Here is a 21,168-nt window from a genome sequence, read left to right as displayed (position 1 = left end):
TTATACACAATTATACACAACACTACACTATTTAGGGAAATACACTGAAACAATTTGCCATCAATTCTGTCAAGTACAGATATCAACTAATTCTCACACTGGTTATTCACTTCATCACACTGTCGATTCAGAGAAATACAGATATCAACTTGCTCTAATCCACACTCTACATTCTCTTACTGACTGACTGACTGACTGACTGACTGACTGACTGACGACTGACTCTGAGTCCAACACCAACACTGGCTCCACCACGGACCCCAACACTCACTCAGAGTCTAACACTGACTGACTGTCGGCCTGTCAGCTCGATATATATACTGTACTGTTCGACAAACAGTCTAGAAATATCGACTTCTGGAAATGTTCTTGCAACCAAGTTCCAACACACTAAATGGAACACACAAGGGACAATCGATCAGCCGACCTTTCGATTGGAGTAGATCAAGCTCGAATGTTCGGTTACTGTTTACAAACACACATGGATGTATCTACAATATTCCTAATGTTGCTACATGTATCTGGCCAATAATTAATATTGTATGTTAAAAGTATTATTATTATTATTATTATTATTATTATTATTATTATTATTATTATTATTATTATTATTACAAAATACAACTACAGATATATACAATTTATAAAAACAGAAAAATGTTCCACAATCAAACAACTAAGTCACAAGAACTTGATCCATGAAATGGCTCCCTCTTCCACTCTATACAAGAACTGTATTCATCCAGGAAATCTTCCTTTAGAGATTATTCAAGTTAAAAGTCACTGTTGATTATTTTGTTCACTCTGATGACTACTTTGTGAAATGTAACTGCTATATCCTATAGATCATCTTCCTGTTCAGAGGCAAATACCCTTTGTACCACTCAGAGATAAACTATCAATCATTATCCTATGGACTGGATTTACCATTAGTAGCTAATAATGTGTATGCGAACTGGACATTGTGTGGCAAATTCAATGATAACAACAACATTGTGGTTCCCCAATCTGAAAGAGTAATGCATTTCTTGGTGGTGTATCCATGCATAGAATCTACCAAATTGCTTTCAGTGAATATCCTGAAAGGCTTCAACTGAAAATTATGTTTTCCCCAATTTCCATGTAATCCCAGCTAATAGGAATGGAAGTGTTTACTGGAGTTCTGTATTGATATCGGATTGGGTGTAGCGAATTCATTCTTCAGGCATAAGATTATTTACCATTACACATAGGAGAGTTGGAGTGCTAGATCCGTGATGGACATATAATGACTGACTTTAAATTCAGAAAATCTGGGGATTTTTTTTTGAAGATATATCACTATCTGATTTGCACCAAATTAAGTATTTCTAGAAATAGAATAGATAAAGTGATGTCTGTCTGCAGATGGATAAGGGTAGAAATTATCCAAATATTTGACAGAAGTACATTGATATGATTAGTGGAGGTTCCAAAGAATGGACATTCAGCAGATTCAGGGTACATATGAATTGCTTGATGTTGAAAGGGGACTTTTGCAGGTTTTACAAAATATTTGTTTTTGATGCGATACTGCAGATGATAGGTAGGACCACCATTTGGTGTTGAAAGGAGACTTCTGCAGTCCACACCACGATTGTACCAAGCTTGTGAAATCTCCGTGTGATATTAAATGTAGTCATCTGCTGTAGATGTCCCCATTGAACATGAATTATGCTGAAGGCAGCGCCATTCTGCTTGTTACTGTGTGGACGGTTGTGTTATATGTATCACGTTGTTAACTCATCCAATTTTGCGATTAAAAAGTGAACTGTCGTAATATCTTCGAGTGAAACTGATAGCAGTGGAAATGTGTTAAGTAGGAAGAGGAAGAAGGGAGTGCTAGATTCTCATTTTAACCTTGCAATATCCAAGAGGATGCTAGGCATTCTGCGAAACCTTTCTAAACAGCGAAGGGGAATCTGTACCTGCCAAAGTTGGTGCTACATCCTGTGGGTAAGTTCGAGAGAATTTGTTTTTATTCCTATCTCCCTAAGATGAATGTACACATTTTTTTTTTTTCTGATACAATTTGATCGTATTCAATAACGATAATAATACAGCATAATATAGGATTTTAGGGGCATAATGATAAACATTTCAGTAATAGAATTCTTCGTCCTTTGCTTCAGGTGCAAAACTGTTAACTGCCTCGACTCATGGACAACAAGAAGGAAAAGAAGGTATGCTTCATTTCTTCTCTGAACTGAAAATGAAAGATGAGCAAGACATATTCCTCCAAAAAAGTTGTGAGGTGGAAACTCCTAAAAGAAGATTGTCTTCAGACATTTACAGGCATCCAGAAGCAGTTTCTATCAAATATTATCTTTCATATGGCATGAAGAAAGCAGCTGTGTGTAAAACAGTGTTTCTGGCTGTGTATTGAATTACAAAGAAACAATCAGAATGGATTTCTAAATTACTACTGACCAATTCTGTCCCACAAGATAAGAGGGGTAAAACTGCCGGTAATTTCCTTCCAGCTAATTTAGTAGGTGATATGAATGCGCATATTGCTTCCTTTCTGTATGAAACCAGGCACTATACCTCAGAAGAATACCGTTGGTTAAGTTCTTCATTGAATGTCAATATCATGTTTGAAAGCTTCAACATTGCTTCCTTTCTATATGAAACCGGGCACTATACCTCAAAAGAATACCGTTGGTTAAGTTCTTCATTGAACATCAATATCATGTTTGACTCTTCAACAAAACATTTCCGCACCACAAAGACAAAGAGTCGTACACTGGTTATTAACTTTATTTCAAGGAAAGTTTTTGATTTAAAGTTTAGCTGTCGTAAAGAGTGCTCTAAGGCAAGTTGAGAGACTTTATACACTCATGTTCATAAAAATCAGAACACCTTGAAAGACTAAAGAAAGGAAGTTCATATTCACAGGACATGTGCATTAGTATGTTCTGAAGAAATTATTAGCATTTGAACCATGTCGGCTCTCAGGTTGAAGGTCCACATCGATATCTCAGCGCACCACCACCGACTGGTAAAATGTGCCTGCAGCTCTCATTGTCACTATAAACTGGAGGTAATGGATCAGTGTGACTTGAGCAGACGTGCAGGATGCCTCATGGATGTATGCGAGAACCGTACCGTCAGATGAGTGAGTTTGAAAGAGGGCGCATTATTGCCAAGATGCATGCATCCGGGAAATTGCTGCTCATGTGGGACGAAGTGTGTGGGCAGTGCAACGGGTGTGTACAGCTCTGGCACAACAGTTGAACAGTGTAACACATCGTACTCTATCACGAGTCGCAGTCCACCACCGTTTATTACAGTCTGGGTTAACGGCGCATCGTCCACTTCTCCGCCTACCTTTGACTCATGATCACAATTATGAGGCTGGATTTTCCCACCTAATCAATACTTTTATTTATATTAAAGTACTTAAAATACTTGAAACCTTTTTCAGTACCAGTTTCAGCCTTTATAATAGGCCATCTTCAGCTGCTGAAGAACAACCTTAATTTTTGTTAAAATAACACACAATGTTAAACACTACAGATTATAAGTTTAGGATGACTTATTTCTAAGTTTAAATGATACATTATTGTGATAAAACATGCATAAGTGAGAATTGTAACAGTCTGAAATTACATATAAATTATAAACATAAAAGTTTTCCACCTATTCAATACATAGTTTTATTTACACTGCGTGTATTTACATTATGTGGGACTAGTTTCAACCCTGCTCAGGGTCATCATCAGCCATATTTAAACAATACACAGTATTCAAAGAAATCCTAAAACATGTTTCTAATGAACAGTAAGAACAGTATGAAACAAATATATAATTAACACTGTGATGTGTGGTTGAATTAGGCGAAGTGCTGTGGTGCTAAAAATGTTGTGTATGAAAGTGAAATATTACAAGTGACAATAGGTGAGCAATTATATAATACAAGTACACAAATACGATAAAAAGTCTGGGTATAGAAGTACAAATGAGATGCTCTATGTTGTGGATCAATTTGAGTCAAATTTTTTAGACACATGGTGTTTCAGATAGAATTCAGTAGGTCCTGGCAATACATTATGGTTGTGGACCGAGTGTTATGGTACTAAGACTGAACACAATATAATGCGACACTTATAATAAAAGTATGTACAAATGTTCGAGTAATAAATGTGTACATGATACTCTCTAGTCTGAGTCTGAAATTGTCTAATAGTACGTTGTGAAGTGTCATTGGCCTAGATGCTCCTTGATGTACCTTTGACTATTGTCCATAAACATGCTAGACTCCAATGGTGTATGGAACGACGTCACTGGGGATAGGAATGGCAGCAGATAGAGTTTTCGTACGAATCCAGGTTCTGTTTATTTGAAAATGATATCCGCATTTTGGTTCGCTGCAGACAGGGCATCACATAAACTGCATTCGCACATGACATACAGAGCCATCTCCAAGGCCTTATGGTGTGGGGTGCTATTGGGTACAACCACAAATCACAGTTGGTGCATGTCCAGGGCACTGTGACCAGTTTGACATACGTGAATGACATCCTGCAACCCGTAGCGATACCCTTCGTGCACGGCATCCCAGACACCATATTTCAGCAGGACAATCCGCGCCCTCGGGTTGCTGCACGAACACGTGCCTTCTTGTTGTCACAGGATGTCAGACTGTTGGCCTGGCCCGTCCAATCCGGATTTATCGCCAATCGAAAATGTGTGGTGTGACACTGTGACCCAATGCCAACCACCAGAGATGAACTGTGGAACCAGGTGAATGCAGCATGGATGGCTATACCCCAGGATGCCTTTGATACCTGCCAGGCTGAGTGGCTCAGGCAGTTGAGGTGCTGGCCTTCTGACTCCAACTTGGCAGATTCGATCCTGGCTCAGTCTGGTGAAGTACTCAAATATGCCAGCCTCATGTCGGTAAATTTACTGGCACATAAAAGAACTCTTGTGGGACTAAATTCTGGTACCTCAGCGTCTCCGAGAACCATAAAAGTAGTTAGTGGCACGTAAAGCAAATATCATCATCGTTCGCACCTTACACGCGTCGATTCCATCACGCATGAAAAAAGTTATCAGTGCCCGTGGAGGACTCGGTGCCTGCTAGGCAACAGGACACATACTGAACCTAACTGCCTGAAATGCTAATCGTTTCTGCAGAACATACTGTGAATATGAACTTCCTATCTCTGGTCTTTCAAGGTGTTCTTTTTTTTTTTTTTTTAATGAACATGAACACCACATCATGGCAGCATGTTCGATTTCAGTATCTGGTAGGTCAGTATTACAAGACCTGTCCAAGTGTTGATTCGTATAGCAGAAATGTGCTGAAAGCAGTGAAAATGTCATTTAAGCCATCTCGGTACCATCAGTTGACATGCAATAGCTCCAATCCAGGAGTACTGCTGGCAAAACCTGTTGTCAATGCCATAGTCGAGCATTCATTCAGACTGAGAAATACCCAACAAAATTTGAGTCTATGCACTCAACGAGCAATCACTAGGAGACCAGTTATGGCTAGTAAAATTGATGACATTAGAAAAACACTAAAATTTATCCCTCGTGAGCACCTGGATTACTGGCGTGGAATTCTTACCTATCCAATCAGGCAGGAAACCCAAGGCGAGAGCGGTATGGTGAATAGTTCGGTGTTCTGTGTTTCAGTGATTCTGGCCAAGAGCAATCTGTATTCTTTGTGCATAATATCAGTGTTGTTGCATTTTTTCATTACATTGAATTGCTGTTATTGGAATTAATGCTTTGTGTGTTTCAGTGATTCTTGCATTGATATTATACTTAATTTTCATATCACTATTAAGGTAAATATTGGTTCTGTGTTCATATAGAGAATTGTATTTATACATTTCAAAAGCAAGAACAATACATTTTGTAATTATTTGTGGGTTAAGTTGGTATTCAGAGTTCCAAAGTTCACTCCATTTGATGTATCAAGGGGACTTTACAATACGAACATCTGTCTATTTTTGTAATCTATGAATTGAATTTTGTATTTTCGTGCACTGAAGTGTGCATTAGTATAGGCATCATGCACTGGCAGAAACGTAAAACATAGATCGACATTTTCCATCACTTAGATAGTTTTTTTCCTTCTCCTGTAAAATCTTGAAATTGTCAGAAGTCCCTTTTCAACATCGAGCGATTCATATAGGAAGAGAATGTGTGGCACACAGGGATGCAGTAGTAGAAACGTCAAGAGAATTTCTAGGAAACTTACTGGTTTCTTGTAAATATAAAGGGATGACATAACAAAAACTGCTCCAAACAAGAACTGATATAGATGGGGATTTAAGAAATAAAGTTTAAAACATCCTTGTGGTGTCCAAGGAGAAATCACAGGAATATTTTGGCAGTAACCTGGATATGTCAAGCAGCAAGGAAACCTTTCTGGATTGCAATAAAGAATCCTAGAAATGGGACTGGAAAAGAGAAATGAATAGTCAAACTCATTAGGAATCCCAGGGAATCACTGGACAGATGGGAGGGATATTTTGAAAAATCATTTCAAGGTAAAAGAAAATCTTTCTATTGAAGTCCCAAATAATGTTCACGGAGAAAAGAATAGCGATGGCAGCAACATGCTCGGCAGTATTTTGTGCTTCTATATGACATGTAACTTTAAGGCTTTTCGGTCTGTTGAAAATACTGTACTTGTAATATTCTTACATTTTCGTAAGAATTCTGAAAAAGATCACCCTATTGTGTGTAGTGGTCAGGTACCTAGTAGACCTGTTTTCCAGGGCACATCCCATCGTCACTATAAGACCTATCTGTGTGGGTGTGACGTAATGCCAATTGAAAAAAGAAAAACGTTAAAGTGTGGTTGTCACTTTATTTTAATTAGATATCAAGATTTTAAGCCAGCATATAATATTACGGACTATATATGTAACTTCTAGAATCATTAACCCATTGTTTGTACATACTCTCTTTCTCATTCTGTTCTTCTCGTACAGGACTTTCATAGTCTCATTTGACTTCTTTAAATGGACATTTCACTGCTATGTTTTTCGGCAGGTTTGTTCCATGTTGGTTGTGTTTTTTATCTTGTTTGCTTTGTTGAAGATGTTCATTACATTAATCGAAACTAGTCCAAAAACTTTTGAATGAATTAATGCTAATTACCTCAAATTAATGTATTGATTAGATGGGATTAAAAGTTTTACTTTTATAAATAAAAATTTGAGTTCCACGAAAAACAAATAGGCCTGAAGGTGCAGTATGATAAAGGAAAAAACTCAAGATTCTTCTTGGCATCCACCATAATACCAGCCCGTGAATGAAAGAACAGAGTAGTCAGGTAACCAAAATATAAGAATGTGAAATAAACCAAACCCAAATAAAGGAAATTAAATTCTCAATGAACTACTAAGCATACGTTTCTCACCAGTCAGATAACATTGACATGAAAGAGCAAGAGCTGTCCGTATGAGAGACAATTTTCCACGACAGGACATTCATCAATCGGATTTCTCACACATATACTAGAGGGCGATGCATGACATATTAGACTCTTATTATAGATGTCTCTCCAAAGATACCACCAGCAGGAACCATAAACCTGTAGACCAAACCATACTCAACACATATCACATAAGGCCCCTTGCTGTCGGCCCTGAAAGCTATAGAAAAGCTCTCGAGAATATGCAAGCAAGTTAAATGCTTATCTACTTGGATATTAAATGCATATGTGAGCCGTAAGTCATGCGGCCTACAGATATAGACGTAGTGAGAAGAATATAGTTAGACGTGGCTCTTTCATATAAAATTGCACACACAAAATTGGTAACAGAAACGTAATCCTAGCTTAGTGTCAGAGAAGTTGAACAAAAAAGCGTATTTATAAACATAACAGAAAACCAACTCGCATAAAACTCGGTTCAGATACAAATGAAATACAAAAAAGAATGAACCAAAGTCACCCAGATGCCAAGGAAGTGAATAGCCTAACAACAGAGAAAGAAATTACACCAAGAACGAAATATGACATTGCTGCAGCAAATATAGAGAGCAGACGTGATTAAGATAAAAATGCAGTATAATAAATTTGGTCCACCATGTTTTCTTTGTGACCAAAATGCACACAACAGGAAGACAAAATAACCCAAGAGAAAAACAAAGCATGGAACATAAGAATATGCACGTTGCTGCAACTTGGTCTTGAAAGAACGAAATATTAGAGACTATCAGATTAAAATTTACAGAGAAAAACCATTCATATTTAAGGGAACAAAAAAACTATAATAATATTAAACCCTGCACAGGAAGAGTGGCTTTTACTGTGTACAATTAATATTAGTATAAAAGTAAGAGTATAGTTGTGTAACCAGCTTTTTTTCTCTCTGTCTCCTGCTATGAGTTAAGTGGCAAATTTCATCAAAGTATATCTCCACAATCCCTCACATTTCTCATAAAATGAACTAATATTGAATATACTTTAAATTAGGAATCGTAGTTTTTCCTTGACATACTGTGCAGTAAGTGAATTTAGAACCCCTATATGAATTTAAATGAAACCTAATCCAGTCCCACAGATAGTGAAATATATTCTTATCTAAGAACTATAGGTAGGCAATTCAATTGTTTTTAGTGTACCGTATAGTGTTCAAATGTTATGTTTCCAGTAATTTTGTCTGCCTATGTTTCTTGCTGTTACCAGAAATGCACTATTTTAATTTATGAAATACAATACGGTAGGACAAGAATTTAGGAGAATAGCATGGCACAAAAATTATTCCTGTCTTGATAGGTGTTGAGAAAAAATTGCGTTGGAATCATTAACATTAATTCAGTTTATTATAGATGCAGATACCATTTCTTTTCTCCATGTGGTTTTTGTATATTTTTATTTTTATTGTGCTGATATTTAAGCTTCAAGTGGGTTTGATGATATCAAATAATTGAGAGCTGACTGAAGTTGTAAATCTCTAAATTACATTGAAAGATTATTAAGAACTGTCAGGAAGTAAGTTCATGTATATCTTTGGCCCAATGCAGAATCACCATCATTTGTGAAACAAATGGAGAGCAAGGAAATTGCTGCTGGGGAACCAATTGTTCTTGAATGTATGGCTGCTGGGTCGCCCAAACCCACGTTGGTGTGGAGAAAAGATGGTGGCAGTCTAATTACAACTGAGAGACATTTCTTCACAGCAGATGACCAATTATTAATTATTGTGGATACTACTATGGCTGATGCAGGGAAGTATGAATGTGAAATGTCAAACCCCTTGGGAACAGAGAAAGGTTATTCTCAACTTACTGTAATACCAGGTGAGTGTATTTTTAAACATTAATCAGAAAGTTTTGTAATGTTGGTAGGAGTTTTTGCAGAAAAATTGGAAGGTGGTAGTTAAAAATTTGAAACCTTCAATAACATAGTGCCTTTTTCCTATTGAATCTCATTTAGTGGATCATATGTGTGGTTGAAAGATATCCATATTTTCTTCAATAGGTCACTCAGGAAAGTTTAGAAGGTGAGGAGACACTGGCATTTGCAAAGTTTCTGGAGGGGGTTTTCCTCCTCCTTTTTTTCTTTCTGCTGAAAGTTATCAACAGTTGTAATGTGAGAGATGTGTACATTAACACACAAAAACTTCCATCAAGTTAAGTTTCCTGTGATCTAGTTAATTGTTAACCCCTCAAGCCAGGATTTAAATTTCCCTAGCCATGAGCCTACTGGCGGTACTTTAAATGGTCCAAGCAGCAGCTATCGTTACAATACTACAAGTAAACATTTATATCTTGACAATGTTTGCACACAAATAACCCAAATTTTGAGTAGATACATACCACCAATAGACACTTCGTTAGAGAGAAGAAAAAAAAGTTAACCCACCAAAAAGTTGGCTTCAGTGTGATAATCTTTGAAACACTCATCTACACAGAGCCCAACAATGCACTCCTTGCACCAGAATGGAGTTTCCTTCCATTTTCCAGTTTTTTTTACTGCTTATGTTTAATTACAACTCTTACAGATAAAAGAATGAATCCATTAGAAAGTAGATGTGTTTTGAACAAATTCACTCCTATTCAATAGGTTTTTGATGAAATCAATAATCTTTTTCTGGTTTACTATGCTCCAGGGACAGATACTGTTGTTGATGAAATGCTTTCACTTTTTAGAGGCAGATGCCCATTCATAGGGCTCATAAAGTTTAAACCCAGAAAGTGTGACATACGTTTAGAATGTATGTTCACAGAATCAAAAAACAAGGTATATCCTCAGTATGGAGCAATATGTTGGTAGGAACCGGGGTGATGTACAGGGTTCGAACACTCCATTAGCAGTTGTGAAATGTTTGATTTCTCCAGTAGACAAATCTGGGCGCAAAGTCACAACGGACGGTATTATACTTCCGTTGACTTGACTGAGAATTTATGGAATAACCATAATATTACCCTAGTTGGAACACTACAGATAAATAGAAAACGCATTCCCCAAGAGCTTAAAGTGGTACGAGGAAGAGAGCTTTACTCTAGCATGTTTGCTTTCGCAGAAGGAAGTTTTTCTGTCACCATCGTTTCATACATAGCAAAAGACAAACCCAAAACAATTCTCCTCCTGCTATTTACTCAACTTTCAGATGCAGCAATTGGTTCACAGGAGGATCCAAAGAGAAAAACTTTTTTTTTTAATTTATACTACCATGAGACAAAAGGTTGATAGATCAGATGGTGAGGAAATACTCAACAAAAAATGGTACACACGGGTGACCATTGTCTATTTTATTTACACCCTTCTCGACATTGCAGCTCTCAATGGCTTTGCAGTCTTCATGTTAAATTTCCCAGCATGCAATGAAAGGAAACCTAATAAAAGAAGAATGTGCATGAGGGAACTAGGTCTTCAGCTTGTGAAACCTCAAATCCAAGAGCGCACTGAATAAAGCGAAGGGCTGCAGAAATCAGTCATTTCTTCTAGGGAAGGAATTTTGGGCATGAAAATAAAACAAAACTGGAGTGCAAAGCTGGCAACTGGTGAAGGAGGTCTGTGCCGTATGTGCACAGCTCTGTCCCATTTGAAAAATGAAAAGCATAACAAAGTGAACAGGACTACCATATGGTGTTCAAGTTGTTAAAGTGCTTGACTATTGGTTATTGAATAGGAAGAAACAGCTTGGATCTCAAGTGACCAGCAGCTAGTTTCGGCCTTATTATAAATGCTAAAGCATATGGTGTTGCTTTCAGCTGGAATTGTCTCGAGGTGAATCTTGATGTCTTTTATTTTAGTGTTCTTACATATAGGCCTACATCGGTGTGGAGCTTTAAATTAGAGGTTGTGCGTGTACCTTTATTGCAAAAGAAGCAGTGTTATACAATTGCTTTGAACTGTGGGGTAAAAGTTCCTTATGGAGATCTTTGTAGGTACCTAAGTGTTAATATAAGGAAAGATCTGCCTTGGGATAATCACATTAATGGGATAGTAAATAAAGGGTACAGATCTCTGCACATGGTTATGAAGGTGTTTAGGGGTTGTAGTAAGGATATAAAGGAGAGGGCATATAAAGCTCTAGTAAGACCCCAACTAGAGTATGGTTCAAGTGTATGGGACCCTCACCAGGATTACTTGATTCAAGAACTGGAAAAAATCCAACGTAAAGCAGCTTGATTTGTTCTGGGTGATTTTCAACAAAAGAGTAGTGTTACAAAAATGTTGCAAAGTTTGGGCTGGGAAGACTTGGGAAAAAGAAGACGACCTGCTAGACTGAGTGTTATGTCAAGCAGGCAATACCAGAACAGTTAGACGCGTCCAACATGATATGAACGAATAATTTTTCTGTCACATCTAAGGCTAAGAACCAACACACAACAACTGGGCCGATTGTCCTTACAAGACCGTCATTAAGAACTGCTTCACTATCAAGCAACAGTTCCAGTTGAGATTTTTCGAGAAATTATTCGTTCAGTATCAACACATACAGCAGGAAGCAAGATTTTCCTATAACAATTACCACAACATTAATTATTCTAACGTTACAATGAATAGTTCTTATCCAATTGCACAGCACGGTCTGACTTATGCCTCTTGCCTTAAAGTTGATGTTGCATAGGTCACATCACGCACGAGTTAATGTTAAACTCAGGTTTTAACCCTGACAGTAACACCATACGTTTTTCTGACGTGTTGTGCGAATGAATGCCATCTATTCCTCTTAAGGAGGGGAGAGTTATCCCCTCCACCACCTCTATTCCTTGTTCATTCCATCTGGTAACTTTAATGTAACTTTAAATAATAGGCCTTGAGTGACATGTCTTCGAAACGTGTGGTGTAACTAAAGCGATATTTATAGACGTGTTACAGTCAGGGTTAAACTGCAAAAGTTCCCCTAGAAGAAGGTGTCATTGGACCCACGTCTTTTAATGTTATAATGGTAGCATAAATTGAAGAAGATCCATTTAGGTTTTAGGTATTCTACACTCCACATAAGTTAGGACTGATCATGTTTTAAATTTTAATAAAGAAAGTGTATTTTATTTCTAGTTTCCTCCATTAACCATCATTTGTTCTGTCCATATATTTTAGATGTCCAACTCCATGGCTAAATGGTTAGCATGCTGGCCTTTGGTCAAAGGGGTCCCGGGTTCGATTCCCAGCAGGGTCAGAAATTTTAACCATCATTGGTTAATTTTGCTGGCACAGGGGCTGGGTGTATGTGTCGTCTTCATCATCACTGAATCCTCATCATGACGCGCAAGTCGCCTAAGGGCATCAAATCAAAAGACCTGCACCTGGCCAGCCGAACATGTCCTCAGACACTCCCGGCACTAAAAGCCATATGCCATTTCATTTTAGATGTTTTCTAGTGTGTTAATTTTATGATGGTTGTTAATTGTCAACTTTATATCTTACAAGCATTCTTAAGGTCCAAGACTAATGACTTGAAGGTTGAGTTAAGGCTGATGCTGCCCCTAATAGAGGGTGAAACATGTACCTAATAAGACTCGATAATAATATCTAAAAGTTTAACCATAAGATTCTAGGTATGTATTGAATAGGTGATCTTATTAAGTATTCTTGAAATTTTTTTTATATACGTGTTATGTTCCGAGCTGTCAGTGGAGAATGGCGTAGAATGACATTAGCAGATGATTAAGTTGAGCGGTGTCTTTAAAAGTAGGAAAGATCACAATATGAAGATAAAGTTGGAATTCAAGAGGACAAATTGGGGCAAATATTTGTTTATAGGAAGGGGAATTAGGGATTGGAATAAGTTACCAAGGGAGATGTTCAATAAATTTCCAATTACTTTGAAATCATTTAAGAAAAGGCTAAGAAAGTATGATTGATTGATCATCTGTTCATCATGCAGAAAACAGAGTTCCAAATCTTCCAAATGTGTGAAAATCACTTTGAATGGCATGATTCACCACACTGAGAGTAGAACATAGAAAATATTGGCATTTTAATTATAGATCACTCAGCTGTTTTTTAGTAGGCAAGTCATTGGAAGGTTGACAGCTGATAATGTGACCTAGCTGAAATAACCTCTGTCATTGTTGAAAGATCTCTTTAGTTGATTGTCGTCGTCATCATCATCATTCATAATCATCATTTTCCAATTCTAGTTTCCCGGCTGTGGTGTTAGTTTATTGTAAAGAATGTAAAAGAAGTTTTTAAATGCTGTTCGTATAAATATCTTCAATAATAATCATAGATTCCCAGGAACTTGACATTATGTGGTGGTCACAAAGTACACCCCCAGTTGGCATACAATGAAATAAAAAATAGGTCAGGATTCTTAGGTAGAAATAATAATTTATTGGTATGTTCAGGCTTTAAAATCACATACTGATCAGTAAGTAATATTACCAGGTAACCGCTGGATTTTATGTATATGTATAAATGAAAACTGTGAGTATTAAATACGAGTCAGTCAGACTCGTTCATGATGAAAGTAACAAATCTCAAATTGAAGTATATTTATTTTGTGTAATGTAAACCCGTTTTGAAAGAATTTGTTGGAATTTTGTCAACAGTGAAACCATTTTTTTAAAGCTTATTTTTTCCTATTGTTTCCAAACATGTATCTTGTTTCTTTTCAGCAATGGGATCTGTTGTCAATGAAAGTGATATGACTGGTATAATTATCATCACAGTAGTGTGCTGTGCTGTTGCAACTTCCATTGTTTGGGTAGTGATAATTTATCAAACACGCAAGAGAATGGGATTAGTTGAAGTGGGTAGTGCAACTTGCCAGTACCCAAGAACTTTGCTTCCTTCTAATCTTAGCTCTGCACCACATCTGTACATGGATACAAATTCAGAACATTCAAGTGGCAAAGACAGTGGTACAGGAGATTCAGCTAAACGAAGCAGTGATGATTTATTACTGGGAAATGGACTATCTGTCAATCTTGAAGGTAAGCCTTATAGTGGATAACATCTCTCATTTTTGCTCCTTCCTTGTTATGGATGGAGCTTTGGTATTGCATGTTTGAACAATAAATTGCATGAAGAGGTAGATTTTCCTAATTGTGCATGTTTTCTATCAGCTGAGCTATAGTAATACGGCAGCATATTTGCATTTTACTTCTCAATTTGCCTCTGCATTCCACTCCTCACAGAATAAGGCAACTCTATGCCAGATTATCCCAAGACTTTCAAATTCTTGTCAGAGCCAGGAACTGACCCCAGTGTCTTCTGGTCTGCCATCCATAAGTATGACTTTTAGAACAAGATGGTGGCCAAAAATTTATACAACTGAAAAAGATATCTTTCATTTTACTTATTGCAGTACATCTCCGAGACTGATTTAAACTCCAGACAGCCGTTACTCTTAAATGAAGGATAAAGCTAGGACTGGGAAGGTAGCTACCATGGTGTAGTATTTCTCTGGTATGCAAATGGGAAACCATGGAACATCATCTTCAGAGCTGATGATGACAGAGTTCAAACTCGCCATCATTTTAATAAAAATTTACAACCGGGCGAGTTGGCCGTGCGTGTAGAGGCGCGCGACTGTGAGCTTGCATCCGGGAGATAGTAGGTTCGAATCCCACTATCGGCAGCCCTGAAGATGGTTTTCCGTGGTTTCCCATTTTCACACCAGGCAAATGCTGGGGCTGTACCTTAATTAAGGCCACGGCCGCTTCCTTCCAACTCCTAGGCCTTTCCTATCCCATCGTCGCCATAAGACCTATCTGTGTCGGTGCGACGTAAAGCCCGTAGCAAAAAAAAAAAAAAATTTACAGCTACACTACCTGTACTTCATTGCCAACTTGCTCATTGATTTTATTAACTAATCCATATCTGTACTCCTAGAGAGCAATTTTTTCAAAAACTTTCATAGATATTTTTCTTCATCATAATTGTCTTTTCTACTATTGGTCCTTATAGGCCTGTTACAGTCTCAGTTCATCTTCTTACTGGTCTTCGTACAGCTCTTACTCCCTGTGGGTTAATATGTTAAGATTCCGTATGAGAATCCATTTGCTATTCACTCTTTATACAAGGTCTCTTCATGATTTTTTTGTACTTCTGTAGTTAGAAATATTGGTTTTATAGTTCTCTGGGAATGTCTTTAGAACTTCTAATAGTGTGTGTGCTACTGTCCCCCTCACACCACAGAACTAGAACTAGTCTGTCTTCAGTGTTCAATGGACTCTTCAGAGTACTTAAGCTTCACTGTGTACGTGAGAGTGGTTTTAATTAATGTGTTTTACATTTTGATTCCAGTGAGTTCCTGTTTGTTATTATTCCTGTGATTTTTAGTTTGTAATTTTCTTATATACCAACCAAGTGGCTGTGGGGTTTTGGTCATGGAGCTATCATCTTGCAATATAAATGGTCCATTATTGGACACTATAAATTTTCCAGCTAACTCACTCCTGGTTGCCAGCGCCTTACCCCCGTGCACCAGGTTGGCCTCATCAGTTGGTACCTAGCACACCCACCAAGATGCGTGGCTAGTGCATACCGTGGAGGCCACTGCATTTGTCTAGGTGCGATGTACAGCAGATCGGGAAAGGAAAAAATTTGATAAATGTCGTTTTCATGAGTGTAACATAGATACTAACCTAAATATATAATTACTAATTGGTATCTATGAATATTTTGGTTCTCCTATGTTATTTCCCAATGAACGCCATATCCAGGGCTGGGTTTTTTCGTGTTAATTTTTCACAAATTTATTTGGAACCATGTAAAATATTGTGTTATAGTTAAAAATATGGAAGTAATTTTGTAAAAATTTTGTATACACAATGTTATTAAATCAATCGATGATTTTTATAAGACATAACATTTGCAACATTTATGGGAAAATAAGGGTTGAAAATAGTAAATAATAAATTGTATCTTCTGAAAAATCAACCTTGCTCGGTTATATTTGTATATTAAAAAATGTGGAGCAGCATAAAACAAAGTTGTACACACACAAAATCTCTCATTAATTTTCATTAATCAAACATCAGCATACAACAAATGACTGTATTTTCCTTCTTCATACTTCATCCCTTATCTGACACTACAAGACTGTACTTTGGGGGTGGGAGAAAAGAAAGAAAAAATGTTCACTATCTGTGTGTGAAAGAGGTAACCACAATGACTGCATACACTTATCAACAAACACTTTCAACACATCACCTCTTGCTTTTAATATGTCCAGTTTGTCACTTACATTGAGCGAAGATTTATCACTATCAACTAATATACCTTTAGCTAATCTGCATAACTCTACATAACCTAAAAGCAAATCACATTGTTCACCAACATTTGTGAACTCTGGTAGTTTACTTAGCATTGCTTTAAGTCTATCAAAATTACTCACCCCAAGCTTGGAAAGCAATTTTGGTAGTTCAAAACTATAATCGACTGATTGAATTATTTCAGTAATTACATTCATCGTTTGATAGCATGGCTTCTAGTGTTTTAACCCTTTCGTGGCCAGTGGGTGATATAATTCCCACTAACTTTCTTCTGCAATTGGGCCATTGGGTGACATGATTCCCACATTTGATTTGTGCTGCTACCTGGTGTGGACGTCAGAAAATCTAGGAAAAAATTCTTCTCGGGTATATTTGCAGTTTCTAGGTTGGTGGACGTGTTTGTTTACATGTGTGTAGTGTAATGACTGCCAGAAGCGCACATTTTTGGGAAGTGAAGTGATTTTCTGCACCAGAAAGATGGATATTAGTAATTCTAAGCTATTTACGTTATCATAAATTATTATGTAGTGCTTCAGACATAGATTGATCATATTTTTGTCTCAGTATGGGTAAATAAATAATATTATGTAAAGGTGAAACACAGGAACATAAGTTCTTCATATTGCCATGATTACTCATTTCCAGAATTATTTTGTTATTTTTATTTTATTTTATTTTGCTATGTTACTGAGTTATAGAAATTCCATGGAAAGTAAAATGTAATGTATTAGTAGCTTGTTTCATGACAAATAAATGTGTTCAGATTACCTTCCCAATATATGATTGTGGATCTATTATTCGTTTGGCTTTCACTTTGTACACCCCTTATTCTACCTGAAATTATGGTTACAGCTGCATTCAGTGTAAATTAGTAATACTTCTGTGTGGTATAAGATGAATGCACATATTCACATTCTATGTCCTGATTTTTGTGTGCTAGCATTTGGTTATTGGGAAGTAGAGTTCCCACAATTTTTTCACAGTTCCAGTGTTTGAAAACTTAAAAAAAAATAGCTTCTCATTCTTTGACATTCCATCACTACAAAAATATGTTTAGTTCCCAAAAATTCATTTCTTAAATAATTTGGCCACGAAAGGGTTAAGTGTTAATTCAGCACATACTTGTAATGAATTCTGAATGGCAGCTTCTATTCTTAGAATCAACATCTTCTATTAATTGATTAATTTTAGCTTCAGACTGGCCACACTGTGTTAGTTCACATTTGGTTTTTAGAGATTCAATTCACGAAATTAATAAATGTGCTACAGGTTCCTTGCATGTCTGGAATTCTAATATATGTTTTATAATCAATTTGCAATTCAAATCGATGAAGGAAGCACAGATTTTCAAAATTTTACATTTATCTGGAATACAAATGCATTCCTCAACTAAGTTCTGATCCTGAGGTGAGAATGAATTGCACTACTGATTGAAGAAATCTACAATTGCTTCAATATACTCAAACAGATATTCCACAGAAATAAACCAATTTGACCATCTTGTCATAACAGGAATAGGAAATAAATTTGGTCTGAAGTCAGGATAGATTTCTGCAAAAATCTTTTATACCATGATTTGATTTTCCTTGCATTTCTAAAAACACCTCCTAGACCTGAAATAACACAATTACCAGACGAGTTGGCTGCGCGGTTATGGGCTTGCAGCTGTGAGCTTGCATCCGGGAGGTAGTGGGTTCGAACCCCGCTGTCGGCAGCCCTGAAGATGTTTTCCATGGTTTCCCATTTTTACACCATGCAAATGCTGGGGCTGTACCTTAATTAAGGCCACAGCTGCTTCCTTCCCACTCCTAGACTTTCTTATTCCATCATCGCCATAAGAACTCTCTGTGTCAGAACAATGTAAAGAAAAAAACACAAGATCTTTCATATTTCTCTGCAATATTTATAACTCCAACATGTGAAACCAATCAAATGATCTTGTATGGGTACTTTACTGAGCAGATGGCTGTGTACTTTGTGTCATGTAGCTGTCAGCCTGCATTCGGGAGGTAGTGGGTTCGAACCCCTCTCTCGGCAGCTCTGAAGGTGCTTTTCCGTCGCTCCTATCCCTTTCCTATCCCATCGTTGTCACAATACCTATCTGTGTCTGTGCAGCATAAAACAGATTGTAAAAAAAATAGAGTTTAACTCATTTCAACATGTAATTGACATTCAAATCTTTAGTTTTTTTAACCACCACTTGGCTCATTGTGATTGCATTTGCTGCTTCTAGAAATTGACATGAACCAGGATAAAGTTTCTGAACCGACTTCCATTCTATAGTTCCAGCAAGTACCACAAATGCACAGTTACCATTAGAATCGGTCATTTCATCACAAAATATTATGACTGGTTTGTTCGTATGATCTTCAATAATATCGATCCTAGTTTCTGTGGCATAACCATCTTGCAGTGGGAAGATCTCCAGACCCCTATACATACTTCCTCATCCACGCCCACAATGCAGGATGGTCCACTTTTTCTAAAATAACATGTAATATTATTATTTCCATCCTACATTCCCTTTTAATTAATTTTAAAATGGCCTTTATTTAGTACCGGTAACGTAACCAGTCCATTGCTGTCACCCTTCACAATGTTATTGAGACATGCAGCATAAGTAATAGTGCTAACAGTGGTATGATTAGGAAATATCTCATTCCTGCCAAACTAAAAAGGATACTATATCTTAACAAAGCTATTTTTGCTATTCATTTGTATATTTTTTAGCAAAAGGGGTTTCTTACTCCCAACCCCCCCCCCCCCTCCGTAACTACGCCACTGTTAAAAAGCATAATTAATATACAATCATAAAATACAGCTTGCCTTTAGGAACATTTATATTGTGCCCATTACGAACTCGTATTTTTCTTCTTTCACTTTTCCTATGCCTGAAGTCCTTTCAAAGCAGAATCCTGTGGACTCGTTAGCTGAACATGATTTCAGTGCCTTTTACTTTGAATGTGTTTTTCACATGAATCACACCTTTTCTACTCAACCTAGTATTACAATATCTACACAATACATTAGTACCACTTGCCACAAAACCATGCTTCTGGAATTCGTTAGCCTGATTTCACGATTTCTTTCCATCTCGGTCAGAAAGACGGGCGCAAACTGATCTAATGTTTGGACCAAGTAAGCCTACCTGAAATAGTTCTCAATTCCTCAGAAATGTAGAAATTCACCTCCATTAGTGTTTACATTGCAGGGCTTGTTGGTCGCCCTCATTTCACTGTTCCTGTGGATTAGGAAACTGTAAAAAATCGAGTGACAATGATTGTGGAGGTGAAGGGAAAATGCAAAAAATATTAGAAGTTCATGTGGTCATACCTTCTGTTACTCTTGCAACTAATAAATAATACTTAAAAATAAGTGTATTTCTAAATAAACTAAATGTTCCTAAGAATCGGGGAAACCTTGTCATCGATGATCCTTTGCAAATGATTTCTAATTCCTTTGCAGTCAACATCTTCAGAATGAATTTATTTCCTGAATACGAATTTTTTAAAAATGCCATTTTTCATTTGTCATAAAAATGAACATTTTTGCAGAAATAGTCAACATTAGCAAGAATTTGCGATAAATTAGAGCCATGAATTAGTCACATTTTTAATGAATTGTGTAAATACATCTGCATCTCTCCCAAATAACAAAAAACCTGGCTCTTGTTTTGTCCATGGGAGTATCCTACTGCTTTGGTATTAGGTATGTTTCACTTTTTAAGATGTGTATTGAAACCACCTTTCAATACAAATCATGATACATTGCATCACCAAATTAGCAAGACATACTAAAAATATGTCATATTAACACTTTCCTACGGACTATGTTTGACTCACTGTCTGGTGAAACCTAGAGTAATAATTTGCTTGTCAGGTATAGTTGTGGAGTACCTTCACTAAATAATTTATTCTGTAGAAACCACTTAAGATATCAGTTTCAAATTTTGTAACAAGGGAATATACACTATGGTTATTCTAAAGTGATACAAATAGATCACGTAATTACACGCAGGAACCCCTCAGTTCAGAATGATACATCAAGAAGCATCCAATATGGTGCATAATGTTAAATTGCTTGTTCTTAAAGTCAGTCGGAATTGCTCGACCTGATGGGGCTCTTATTTTCTTGGTAATGCAGAGAACGCAGGAATCCACCCTGAATCCCCCAATTTATTTCATTTTTGGGATCCGTCAAATGAAGATATTTAGATAGCAAATCATACTACCTCTCGGACATACAAATGATAAACAATTTTCACTGAATGGGATTGGAAGATAGTTGACATTAGTTGGAATATTATGTAATTACGTAGAGCCCCATAGCCCGAAACAGAATTAACTGGAGGATTGAAACTGATAATTATTTTTTGGTGAAGTAGGCCTAATATTTTAAAAGGAGACAGTACCTGAATGAACATTTCCTGTCCTGTGCAATATACCATATTTCAATTTCCCTCAGATTTATCTTCTGTCCCAACTGCTTCCCACACCACTT

At 36.9% G+C, this 21,168-nt stretch overlaps 1 protein-coding gene across 2 annotated transcripts in view; it reads left to right on the top strand.

Moving 5' to 3' along the window:
* The window catches only part of LOC136864354 (leucine-rich repeats and immunoglobulin-like domains protein 3), a 238,509-nt gene that overhangs the window by 202,395 nt on the left and 14,946 nt on the right, over window positions 1-21,168 (top strand). The window contains exons 13-14 of one of the 2 annotated variants that reach the window (XM_067141237.2): window positions 9,016-9,291; window positions 14,065-14,382. In XM_067141237.2, coding sequence (XP_066997338.2) covers window positions 9,016-9,291; window positions 14,065-14,382 — 594 coding nt within the window. The remainder of the gene's footprint in view (window positions 1-9,015; window positions 9,292-14,064; window positions 14,383-21,168) is intronic. The other variant, XM_067141239.2, reaches the window with a different exon arrangement.

This window comes from Anabrus simplex, chromosome 2, assembly GCF_040414725.1.
Source record: "Anabrus simplex isolate iqAnaSimp1 chromosome 2, ASM4041472v1, whole genome shotgun sequence".
Taxonomy (NCBI): domain Eukaryota; kingdom Metazoa; phylum Arthropoda; class Insecta; order Orthoptera; family Tettigoniidae; genus Anabrus; species Anabrus simplex.
This window is presented reverse-complemented; position numbering and strand designations above follow the sequence as displayed.